Source organism: Ambystoma mexicanum, chromosome 12 (genome assembly GCF_040938575.1).
Source record: "Ambystoma mexicanum isolate Mex_15411 chromosome 12, UKY_AmexF1_1, whole genome shotgun sequence".
Taxonomy (NCBI): domain Eukaryota; kingdom Metazoa; phylum Chordata; class Amphibia; order Caudata; family Ambystomatidae; genus Ambystoma; species Ambystoma mexicanum.
Window position 1 is genome coordinate 51,908,371 of NC_090936.1, and position 12,804 is coordinate 51,921,174.

The 12,804-nt window shown below is 46.2% G+C and overlaps 1 protein-coding gene across 1 annotated transcript in view; it reads left to right on the forward strand.

Moving 5' to 3' along the window:
• The window catches only part of CFTR (CF transmembrane conductance regulator), a 1,072,657-nt gene that overhangs the window by 396,131 nt on the left and 663,722 nt on the right, over window positions 1-12,804 (forward strand). The window contains exon 8 of the mRNA XM_069627944.1: window positions 11,171-11,417. Coding sequence (XP_069484045.1) covers window positions 11,171-11,417 — 247 coding nt within the window. The remainder of the gene's footprint in view (window positions 1-11,170; window positions 11,418-12,804) is intronic.

Below are 12,804 nucleotides of genomic sequence, written 5' to 3' on the forward strand. Positions count from 1 at the left end.
CACATGTCTTTTATCCTTGAAAGCTCATCTTTTGCTATTGAGAGTCTTGATTGTAAATCATCTGTGAGTTTCTCTATGTCCCCCCTTTGTGTATTCGCCTGGCCTCGCTCCCTTGTACTTTCATATGGTGGGGGTGCTGTGGGCCGGTGGGGTGTAGTAGTTGTCGGGGGAGGTACATACGTTGGATCACTGTATCCTTCTGCAGGTACAGGTTTCTTTAATATCGGATATAAACTTATTACTTCTACTAGTGGCGCTACACTTGGCACTTCTTTGATATCTTTATGTATCATCAGTGGATTGTCTGTAGTGGATGGGAGATCAGGATTTGGTGCTGGTGCTTTAGGCGGTGGTACTTCTTCAAATAACCGCCAAAGATCTAATATTTCCCTCCTATTCTGCAGATGCTTCCGTCGGTACTTCAAGAAAATACATGTCATCACCATATCTAGAACGCTTTTGTCAAATGACCCTCCCTCTGGCCATATCTGGGGTAGCCCCTCTCCCTTCAACTCAGTTACCCATTGGTCGTGATATTTCTTAATCCGCTCCGCGTACCCTGGAATAATTTTACAAATATGCGATAAGGGTGTTTCAGCCCCCATTTCTGTGTGTCCTCCTAGTGCTTATATGTCCTATGTGTCTGCGACTCCAATGTGAATGTAGTATCAATATTATTTTTCGTGTTCTACTTCACATTCAATGTTACGCTCGGTTGGGCTTTCCCTTCCTTGGCTGCGCAATACAAAACTGACTGTACACAATTTCTACTTTGTTTTCTTTGGGGGACACATACAAGAGCAACCCATCATTTATTTTAACAATAGCAACCCGGAAATCAAAAAGGTACCCACTCACGTCACTGTATCACCGTTACCTTCAAAAAAGTTTCATCCGGTCACACTTACCATGACCATTTGACAATTATGCATTTATAGCTGTTGTACACATTTGCAACCTCAAATTGTCCCCTGACACATACGAGATGCACACACCTCTTGGTAACACTCAGTACACCATTCACGCTGCCCTCCCTTTCCTCCCTAGCCGGCTGTTACTGTCTGTTTTACTTAGATAGATGAATGCGCATATGCATATATTTATATGTTTTCACCTGCTCTTCCCCTCCTAGTAGGCCCCCTTTTCTCTTACGTTCTTCCCAATTTCGTACTAATATTGGTTTTTATTCTCCCCCTACCCTTAAAGAAAAAGAAAAGAAAGAAGTAGTAGCGATCACTAATATATTCTCAGTGCCCCCTTTTGCTGAACACTTTTATCTTATATTTCACTTCGTCATATATTCCCAGCACTAGTCAATATAGCACTATGCGGCGCCGCCTTCCACCCCCTTTCGGAGCTAGGTTCCCGTCACTTCTATCTCTTATTCACCTCGTAATCCTAATGGCCATATGCAAAGAAAAAGAAAGGAAATTTTAGAATGATCTTTAGTATATCTTCGTTCCCCCTTTTCGTTCCCTGTCCTACACTTCTCTCCCCGCTCCCTTTACAATCGCTCACACTCAGTACTCACGTGCCCATCTTGAACCGATAGTCTCCGAAACTGGGTCCGTCCAGGCAGTGTCGCCGTCAGCTCAACAGTCAGCCCCGACTCCGGCGAGCGGTACTCAAAGGGGATTTTTCAACCGGGATCCCGTACCCTTTCTCTATTGAGTGCGCACTTCTTAGTGTACCGGTCGCCGTTGGCGGGCAGCCTCCCGGAGCCGGCTCACCGTGCGTATCCCTTTTCGACCGGAGATTCTCGTGCCAAAAGGGGACGGTTATAACGAGTTTTAGGAAGAAATAATATCACGCTATCGGGGTGACCACTGAAGGCAAGCGTCCCCACACAGCACGATCCTCCCCGCAATGAGAGACAATGAAGGACTCTCCCAAGATGGGAATAAGGCCAAGACAGAGTGCGGGTGAGCGTAAATGGGAGTTTATCAATCAGAATAGGGCATGCAAAGAACTCTGCAAACTCCGAGAGCGCTCTGTCTGACAATAGCAAAGACAGGCGTATATATTTACAAAAAACGTCATAAGAACCTACATACTATAGGGGGCACAAGTTCAAGGGGATTGGGTGGCGACGACTAACTATAGGTGCTGCTGTGATGTGGTTGGCTTTGGCTGGAAGACGTCACTGGTCAGCCTCGTGGGTTGGGCTGGGCCTGGCAGGGTGGCGGAGTTAATCCGGCTGGTGTTGTCGTGCCATCGCGGCCAATGTCAGAGATGAATGTCCTTTCCTGACTTATTTGCCCTAGGCCATGCACACCGCAGTCATTCACTCGTTTCAGTATTATCTTCTTTAGTAAATCTTCCAATAGGTTATACTACAGGTTAATGCAACACAGGAGGAATGTACCTTGTAAGGGGTCTGGAGGTAATACGTCAGGACATGGTTACCAGTGTCCTGTTGACCTGGGCCATAGGTCGAGGGGCTAAGCTTCAGGGCCTGGGACGGGCGGTACATGTCTTACTGCCTTGTTAGAAGTTGTAATGTATGTTTCGCTGTGTGTTGTCAAAGTGTTGGGTGTCCTGATTGCACAGGGCCATAAGTCTAGGATGGTCCGGTGGGTTGCGAGGTTTACGAGGGGGTGCGTGTGTTCAGGCAGAGGTTTACTGCTGCGCTGTAAATAATGCAGGTGGCGGGTGGCGGCCTTGGGTGCTACAGAGGGGGTTACAAGTCTTTGAAGCGGCTCCAGTCTGGTTGGGGGAGGTAAAGCAGCGCGGCGCGGTCTCTGCTCTCATGCCTTGGCAGCCCTCGCGGGGTGGGAGGGGGAATGGCCTTGCGCGTATTTCACAAAGGTATCTCCCTCGTGTGTTGCCGATTTAGGTAAGGACATTACAAACATTTGAACACTCTATAATACTTATTTAAAACATTACAAAACATGTATTTAAACTTTGCTGGATGTGTCTTGATTATACCCAGTCTGAGTACCTTATTCATACATTATGTTTTAACACGTGCAGTATTTAGTTATATGCATATATATATTTGCAGTAAGTGAGGTAGAGTTAGGGTTGGTGGAGAACATAGAAAGTAACCCGCCACTTGTTCGTGACGGTGGTGGCGCATGTGGGGCCTAGACATGCACCTTCTCATGCATTCTTCACATGGGCCCTTTGTATGGTTTACATTCGTTTTCTTGTGTCCTCTAGCAGCATTAGTTCAGTTATGGCCCGAGCCCATGGGGTGTACGTTTTCCAGTCATACACGTAACAAACAGATTCCTGGTGCGTGCCGTTATTATTAGTACCCAACTGCAATGGTATATGCTCACCATCGCTTATATCATGGGGGCATGATCTCTTGTAATTATACATCCTACAGGCTTTTGTAATATAAGGGGTTTTATGAGAGAAAAGCATCCTTTGCAAGTAGTCTCAGCATTAATATACAAAGATTGTCTGGCATATAATCGACCATTTTACTGTTCTTTTCATTTGCCTAGGCCTGCTGGCCGGGTCATGCTGGGAGCGATGATACACTGCGGGAGGTGAACTGTTACAATGTTAATGTATTATACTAGCTCATGTCCGTCTTGTTCGTGGGAACGTGCTCGCAGCGGATCTGCCAGGGTGCTGCGGCAACAAGGATGACTGAAACCCTCCAAGGGTGGGGGCCGCGCTACAGTGCGCTGAGCTCACACCATCTTTACTAGACAAAATGGTTTCTAGGCCTAGCTAAATTTTAATACGTGTGGGCAATTAATACGTGCGGGCAATGTCTCCAGTGGGTGAACCCTCCACCACCTGGGCCCGGGTGGCATGAGGGGACGCCCAAAGGACCCATAGTCCTCACCTGGGGAGAAAGCGTAGGCGAGGGGGGTCTCTTGGACCAGTCCTCCCCTACATTTGTTAGGGTGCCAGCTGTTCCTTTCTCTGTATTTCCCTGCTCAGAACTTCAGCCCCGCCCCCGTTTCTCTTTGGATGGGCCTTCTACCTTAGCTGGTCCGATAGCACAGCGAGTAGAGCGCTCCCTTTGACATCCGTGCAGAGCATGCTGATGTAGGTTCGGATCCTGGCAGGGCTAAACTCAGCCTTTCATCCTTCCGAGGTCGATAAATTGGCACCACACAGCGTGGGTAATAATAAGCAGTGCTCAGATACCTGAGGGATCGTAGCGCTATATAAATGCTAAATTATTATTATTATTACCTTTTCTCCTTCCTCTCTATCTTATGCACAAAATGTGACCTTTTCTCATTTCTCCCTTTCTTTGGGCACAGTTACCCTTCTTACCTTTTCACATGTCCCAGCTTTAGTTTCTTTCTCTGGGGATAATGTGCCCCATTTGGCTTTTCCTCTTGGCGTAAGCTGCTCTTCTCAGCCTCTACTTCTCCTCTTTTGTGCGCTCCTCCTGCACCTTCTGGGTATTCTCTTTACATACCTCACTTTCCAGATTGTCTCTTTCACACCAACTTCCTCCACTGTCTGTTTCTCTTTCACACCAACTTCCCCCTCTCTCCAGTTTTTCTAGTGTACCTGCTCATTACTCCTCTGCTGGTGACCTTCTCCACTACCACACTCCTTATTACAACTCCCCAGCACTGCAGTACGAAACTCCTTTTCCCTTATATCCAGGGAAATGTCCTTTAAATCCCGACAGAACTGAGAAATCTCTTCTTGCGTGGCTGTGCATGCCAAGTGGTAAGAATGCTTTGTAGTCATAGGTCTGGGGCAGGTGTCTTCAAATAGGACAGCCGCCATTTTGGATTATCTTCTGTGTGGTGCTGCAAGCTGTTCTGATGCAGCCGCTGTCTTGACTTTACCATCTGACTGCGGAACATCCCCTTCTTGGAGTGCATTTTAGCTGATGCCTGCACTCAGCAGCTTAATTTGAGTGTAATAAAGACCTTTTGTTGGACTGGGGTGGTGGAAAAAATGTCTCTCTTATTCTGGGTGGCGTGGTGCTTTTCCCAATGATTTCAGTGGGGTGTTGGTTGCTCTAGATTCCTTCTAAAGAGGTTGCAGCTGTAAGGAACATATTATTTGAAGCAGTGATGTCCGCTCCATGTATCTGGTTGCTGCACACAGAAGAGTTGCATTTGCGTTGAGAGGTGCGCATATCCCATAACTGCCCCCATTAGGGTGTAATAGATATTTTTGTGGACTGATAAGGGTTTCCCAATAGTCTACTTTCCCTTGTATCTGCAGTTGAATTTCCTGGATCCACACTGGTTTTCCGTCTGTGAGTGAAGGAAAGTCTGGAAGGTGTTTTTCCTATTTGGTTGGTCCTTCCAAATGGTCTGGGAAATAAGTCCATGGGCTATGCTGCTAAGAATCCTAGTATTGCTGGCTGAAGGACCTAGTGACATCACTTCCAGGTCCTTGTGATGATGATCGGAAGGCTACTCTGTCACAGAACCCAGAAAGATTTTTTACAAGTCTACCTGCCCCAACATACAATGTTTTGTTGTGTGCCCTCCATGGCAATGATGGCAGCAGGGCATATTGAAAAAATGTATGCCTTCCCAGGCAAAGTCACTTATCGGCACTCCCATATTAACAATAGGGCTGTAGTTGATACTTTAGGGCCAACCCAACAGCGTCCTATTTGCCCTCTACTGGATGAACACTAAGCTGCCACCTAGACTTACCTTATCGTAGCCCCAGCCGTGGCTGGCAGGGATTGCAAATCCAGGTGTCTTGCCACGATTATCCAAACTCAACATGATCCTCACTAAAGCTAGTCGGCTTTATGACACGCTGCTCCCAAAAAAACAGAATGTGAGCACATGGTGCAGGATGAGCAATCCCCACCCTCAAGCACTCCATGGATATATTCGTTGGCAATAGAGGATGCTGTAGCATTAGTTCATATCTAGTCATTATTGAGAAGCTGCTGTCCTCATGAGGGCCGGAACGGTGAAGGAACCTGCAAGGCACTGTTGAATACAGCAGGAATTGTGCCGCCGAGAAGTTCGTATTGTATGTAGCAGGGAGTAGAGACTGCTTGGTGACAAAAGCTGGCCTCAGTAATTACTGGCCCAAAAAGGCTTATAACACCAATTATATATAGGGAACACCCTTTGTACTTTCCGATTTAATTGGGACAGATTTGATTGCTACCTATCCCGTTTATGATGTGTGTTCTTGCCCCCTGGGGACTTCCATGTATATAGGGCATTGTTGGTAAAAGGCATCTGTGAGAAAAATGCTCACATTGAATTAAGATGGGCGTTCTTTTAAAGCTACTAATTACAGTGATTGGATTAACGCAGGTTTCACGTTTCTGCACAGTGTTGCCAGGTCATTTCATTGGCTCGAGTTAAATAAACTCAGATGAGGGTTACAAAACACAGCCTCATTTTATATTTTACTCTCCGAGGCTCTTTCAATAGTGACAGATTAGAGGTTTAAAATCAGACTGAGAGAGCTCTCTTCTCCTAGGAATCCTGAATGAGGTTAGCATGCTTAGAAGGGGCTGCTATCACTGCTGCTGGGCACAGTATCTGCAAAAAGCTACAGGCGTGCCATGTAATGTGCCTGGTAATGCCCCAGGGCATTCGTTAAAGCCCTCACTTCGCTCGGGCCTGTAACTGATGCCTAGGGCATCACCAGACCCGTCATGCCCCCCTCCTCGGGTTCTATTGCTTAATTAATTACTATGACTGTTTGCTTTCGTTTAGCTAGAAATTCCTCTAGGCCCTCTACTTTTTGGAACAGTGTCTGGAAGTAACCAGAAGGTGAAATCTGTGGCCCTTTATAATCTAGCTTAATACTTAAGCAACAGCAATTAACAACACAGATCCTACCTTGGAGTACCTGGCATCACCTGTAAATGCAAAGAAAACCTAAGAGCGTTTTTAATAGTGACTCAGACTACACCAAGCTACAAATTAGGCTACTTTGAAAGAAGAGGGACAATAAGTCACCCAGCTCCTTCCATTAGTTACATACATGGCATGTTCATTTCTTGCACATCCTTGTCACTCTACCTGGACGCAGAGGCTCTTATGCATGGGTATGATCGTATTGTGCATTAAACTCACAGACATGTATTAATGCACAATTTTAGACAAGGTGGCTGTCAGGGAGACCACATCACACAGAGCTACTAAACTAAGGCATGACATCTAACTGAATCTTCATCTCCCTGCAGCTATCGGATCACATTCACTGCACAGGGAATTGCGTTTTTTTCTAATATTTTCATACATTTGCTGTTTTATATTGTACGATAGTTTGTGGGAATGTTTGTTTCCATTTGTGTGTGGGCCGGGGTGTCATGGCATGAATTCCGGATGACTCAGGCGCATCCCTGGTGCGTGCGTGCAGGCTCTCAGTGGTAAGGCGCGGGGGTGGGTGGCTAGACCGACCAGGCTGGGACTAGTACACTTGTAGCTGCCCCTGGCTGTGATCAAACAGCGCTAGTGTTCGTACTAGAGGGTTTCGGAATAGTTTGATGGACAACCGTTTGGGGACATCTGACCGCACCCCAAGCTCGCACTTTGGAAAAGTGGTTGGTGGGTCAATTGACCTCCATGCCATCCATGTGCCTGGTCTTCTGTTCCCGATGATAGAGGGGAGTCCATGTGCCTGGTCTTCTGTTCCCGATGATATAGGGGAGAGTTTTGTTACTGTGGTTGAATGAAGGGAATATGGGGGATTGGCCTCCATGCCATCCATGTGCCCGGTCTTCTGCTCCCGATGATAGAGGGGAGAGTTTTGTTACTGTGGTTGAATGAAGGGAATATGGGGGATTGGCCTCCATGCCATCCATGTGCTTGGTCTTCAGCGCCTGATGATAGAGGGGAGAGTTGTGTTACTGTGGTTGAATGAAGGGAATATGGGGGATTGGCCTCCATGCTATCCATGTGCCTGGTCTTCTGCTCCTGATGATAGAGGGGAGAGTTTTGTTACTGTGGTTGAATGAAGGGAATATGGGGGATTGGCCTCCATGCTATCCATGTGCCTGGTCTTCTGCTCCTGATGATAGAGGGGAGAGTTGTGTTACTGTGGTTGAATGAAGGGAATATGGGGGATTGGCCTCCATGCTATCCATGTGCATGGTCTTCTGCTCCTGATGATAGAGGGGAGAGTTTTGTTACTGTGGTTGAATGAAGGGAATATGGGGGATTGGCCTCCATGCCATCCATGTGCCTGGTCTTCTGCTCCTGATGATAGAGGGGAGAGTTTTGTTACTGTGGTTGAATGAAGGGAATATGGGGATTGGCCTCCATGCCATCCATGTGCTTGGTCTTCAGCGCCTGATGATAGAGGGGAGAGTTTTGTTACTGGGGTTGAATGAAGGGAATATGGGAGATTGGCCTCCATGCCATCCATGTGCTTGGTCTTCAGCGCCTGATGATAAAGGGGAGAGTTTTGTTACTGTGGTTGAATGAAGGGAATATGGGGGAGCACAGTGGGTCAGAGGGCTGGGTCCGAAGGTTTGCGCAGCTCAGAGAGACCTCCATTTTATATCCCCTCAGTTGGCTTGCTGGTCCTTGGCAGTCATATTTGGAGCTCTTTTCCAGCACATTTGCTCTCATTCCTATCGTCACTTTGATGCAGTTCTGGCTGCTTTCCTTCTAGGATTTGGCATATGCTTTTTTCGCTATGAGGGGCGAGGGCAGGTACTTGGGTGCTTGCACACACTGGGATTGGACCTGCCATAATTTTTTATTTTATTTTTTGGATTTATAGAGCGCACTACAGCCCACAGGCATCGAGGCGCTATTACAGGAGAGAGTAGTAAGGCTAAATTCAGGGTTACAGGAATGCGGCCCAACAGCAAAATTACTTGACAAGTTACTTGGTTACGGTTACATAGATACATACAGGTAGTTATAAGGGTAACAACAACATGTTAGATCCAGAGCATATGACGTAAACGGAGGGTACAGGTGCAGTGTCATACAAATAGCCTGGTGTTGATGGCTTTCTGGAAAGCTGTGCGAGACTCATACGCAGGGTGTACACTTCATTCGTTCAGATCTCTACTCTTGCTTTTCTTGGTTGGCACTGAGGATTAAAAAGGAGTCTAGGGGTCATCGGTGGACGGGAAAGAGGATGAGTATGGGGTTACTTCCTGCTGTGGATGGTTGCATAACACTCGGAATGTATGGCCTTCTCCCAACTCCTGCAACACATTTGCACATAATTTAATATTGACCATAAAATAGAGGTCAAGTGGCTAAAATGGTATGGCTCTTTGGGGGATTGAGATGACCCTTTCCTCCCCTTTCCGCGTTCTCCTTTTCTGTCCGCTGCATTCACCTTTACACTGCCAACTCTTGGCTCTGCTACTTCTGTCACTCGACTTGGCACTGTGAGAAACCTCTCTTGCTCTTTTCCCTCTCAATCCCACTAACATAACCACCAAGCCCTCTTCCATTGCGGATCCAGCAGAGCGCCAAGAGACTATGCAGGTGGCAACTGTGCGTGGTACAAGGACCCATAACATTAACTGAGCACCTTCTCTCTCCACTCACACTGCCTCCTTTGCTGCCCCTCACTGGCCGAGTCTGCACTGTTTGCTCTGTTCCTCCTCACCCGTCACACTGGCTAGCTAACCACATGCTTTGTCCAGCATCAATCGATTTCCAGCAGTCCAACCCGCACAAGCACGTGCGGCTAATTTCCTAAGCACATGACCTTTATTCAGTTCTTGCAAAATATCCTAATTCAGAACCTACCCCTTCTCCAGCTCCTCCGCCCGCAACAGCACCCTGCCAAAGCTATAGGGGAGGGCTCTGACTGCTTCAGTGGTTTAAACCCAAAACTGCCCCTGCTTTCTGTCTGTTAGGAAGTCCCTGGATCAGAATGCCACCCGGTACACAAACCTCTTTTGCCTTTTATGCACACACAAGCACTCACCATCTATCCAAACACAAAAAGTCTCCACCGACCTCCAGACATGAACAAAATCACTGTCCATCACTCCAACCTTCCCGCATAATCTCGATAACCACCTGTCCAAACACCCCCTCTGTCTCCCACCCCACACTCACACACACACACACACTCTGGCAAAGCACCAAGGCAGGCATTGAATCATCTGCACACAAGCACATTATCACTATCTATTCAGCAATCTATACAAACACTCTACCCGCTCACATAGAAAGTCAGCAACCAAACATAAACTCATTATCCATCCACAAACAGACTCATCCTTTCACCAACTAACAGACCCGCAAAATCAAACATAAATTCACCCTTCCGTTTACCAGAGCCACACAAAATCACCCATCCATCTACCCACTACTTGCTCAACAAACTCATCCATCCCATCCACACATCTTCGAAACCCACTCAACAGTTCATCCAGTAATTAACCACACACACTCATTCATCAAACCACTAATTATCATCCACACAACCAACTACATAGACAGATATAGATACAGACACACAGTATCACCCATGAGAACAAACACATTTATTTAAAAAATGTGTAATAGCTGCAACAATTGACAGCAAAGAGAAAGTATTGCCTGACAACTTCTGCTTCACTGAATAAAGTTTTACATGGCGAGTAATGTTCACCGTGTCTGGGGTTGCTTGTGTTTCCACAAAGAGGAGAGGTGGCCTAGTAGTTTGGTCTGGGCTTATCTCATTGGTGGAAGTCCCCCACTGATTCACGCTCTTCTGCAGTGGCACATACAGGTTAAAAACGGGGGCACATTACACGTTTGCCGGTCCGGAAACAAGGGTGCCGGTAAGCTCATCAGCACCCATGTTTCCGGATCGGCAAACTCTGAGCCTGCCTGCCGTGGCCGCTGTGCCCAACAGGTCTGACCCTGCCAGGTAAAGAGGCCATTGAAGGCAGACCGGTAACGGAAGCACCGGCACCGTTAGCAACAGTGCGGGTGCTTCCGTGTCCCCAATCCCATAGAACCCTAAGGGACTCCATGGGTATGGGGACTTACATTTTACCAGCATTACATTTACTTGTAATCTCGTGGTGGCACCAGGAAGTCAGGCGTCAGTAACATTTTACGAGTACGCCAGCAAACCGCTGGTATCCCCGGCAGGGTTACCGCCAGACTCGTAATGAGAAGGTTCTCCAGAGCCAGGGGTTAGATTAATTCAAAACCTCCCAGGCAGCACTTTTTTGGTCACTTAAAGAAGGATTCATTTTGCCGCTGTGTTATGATGTATAGAACCTGAACTTGTGTTATCTCATCAAAGTATTTTTGTACTTATGTTTTGACAGAATTGAATTGAAGCTGACACGAAAAGCCGCCTACGTTAGGTACTTCAACAGCTCAGCCTTCTTCTTCTCTGGGTTTTTCGTAGTGTTTTTATCTGTCTTGCCCCATGCCCTGACAGATGGAATCGCCCTTAGGAAAATATTTACCACCATCTCATTCTGCATCGTGCTTCGCATGGCCGTCACCAGGCAGTTCCCTTGGGCCGTACAGACCTGGTTCGACTCTCTTGGAGTAATCAACAAAATACAGGTAGTTTTTTTAATTGTTTCCATACATTTTTTATATGTCCAAAAAAATAAAGAACCAATCGACAAAATCTGTTTTCATTTCTAACGTTATGCTTATTTGTTAATTGTGTATGCCGCTCACTGCATTCCAGGCTATAGAAGTTGCTTGGCAACATATACAGAACATGAAAGGACACAATGTTTTGAGAAATACTGTCCACAATATCGCTCTGTGAAAACAATATTTTACTTGTGATGACACTATCACGAAAGTTATATTTTACACATAATAATGTCACTAATGCCATCAGAGCATGCTGCGATCTAAACTCAGATTCGGTTAACATATCTTTTTTGAATTACAATGTTAAATTTCCTTTTCGTCACTCCCACCTGTGTGTCAGGAAATTCTACCCTCAACTATGAATTCATAAAGGGGGCCGTGTCAGTGGTTTAGCAACGGCAATCGATTCAAACAGAGAGACCACACTACACATGGAAAGAAAACAAACAGGCAGACAAACACATTATTTTTATGAAGTTGCTGTTAAAAAAAGAGGTGAATTAATTAGCTTGATATAGGGCAGTGAAAGCACTTGAAGTGTGTGTTCTATTTAAATACGGTAGTCTTCGTTCCAAAATATTAAAATACATTTGCCTTTTGCTGGAACAAAAAATATTCCTCATTTAAATGCGTACTATGGTAAGGCATATAATGTATTTTATTGCAGGTTGTCCACGAAAAAAACGAAAAAATAAATCGAAGAAGAAATACAGATTTTTTTTGGCTGAATTGTCAACATTTTTGTTGTTTTTTTTTGCACTTTAAAAAAATAAAATAAAGCGGGGGGGGGGGGGGGGGAATCCTCGCAGTCCGCACCCTTTTGCCCCTACATCAAGTTATACCCATACCCCACACCCCATCTATTGTTTTTTAAAATGTGCAAACATTTCGAAAGACATCGGCCAAAAAAAGGCAGTCATTCATTCCTCGATATTTTGTGATTGGCTACGGATACCTTTATTGCACACTCTGGGCTCTCCAGAACCATCAATCATTCAACCCCACAGAAAGTGATCCATTCATATTTGTGGGTCATTGATTCTAATATTCACATTTGGAGGTAGGAACAACCCACCCACCCTCCCAAAGAACCCCTATTGCCCCCTGTCCCTCCATCACACCCCAAGATATGAAAATACACTTTTTTAGATTTCCCTGTCACAGCATCTAGAAATAGCAAACATATTTAACATGCCCCGCCGCTTTGCAGGGGCATGCTGGAGTCCAGTTGGACAGTGGGGCATGTGATGGGGACCTGTGGGGCAAAGCAGTAAATGCCCCTAATTGATCACTGGGTGCATAAACCGCACCCCTTTCTGAGCGCTACATCCCTGAGCATGGATTG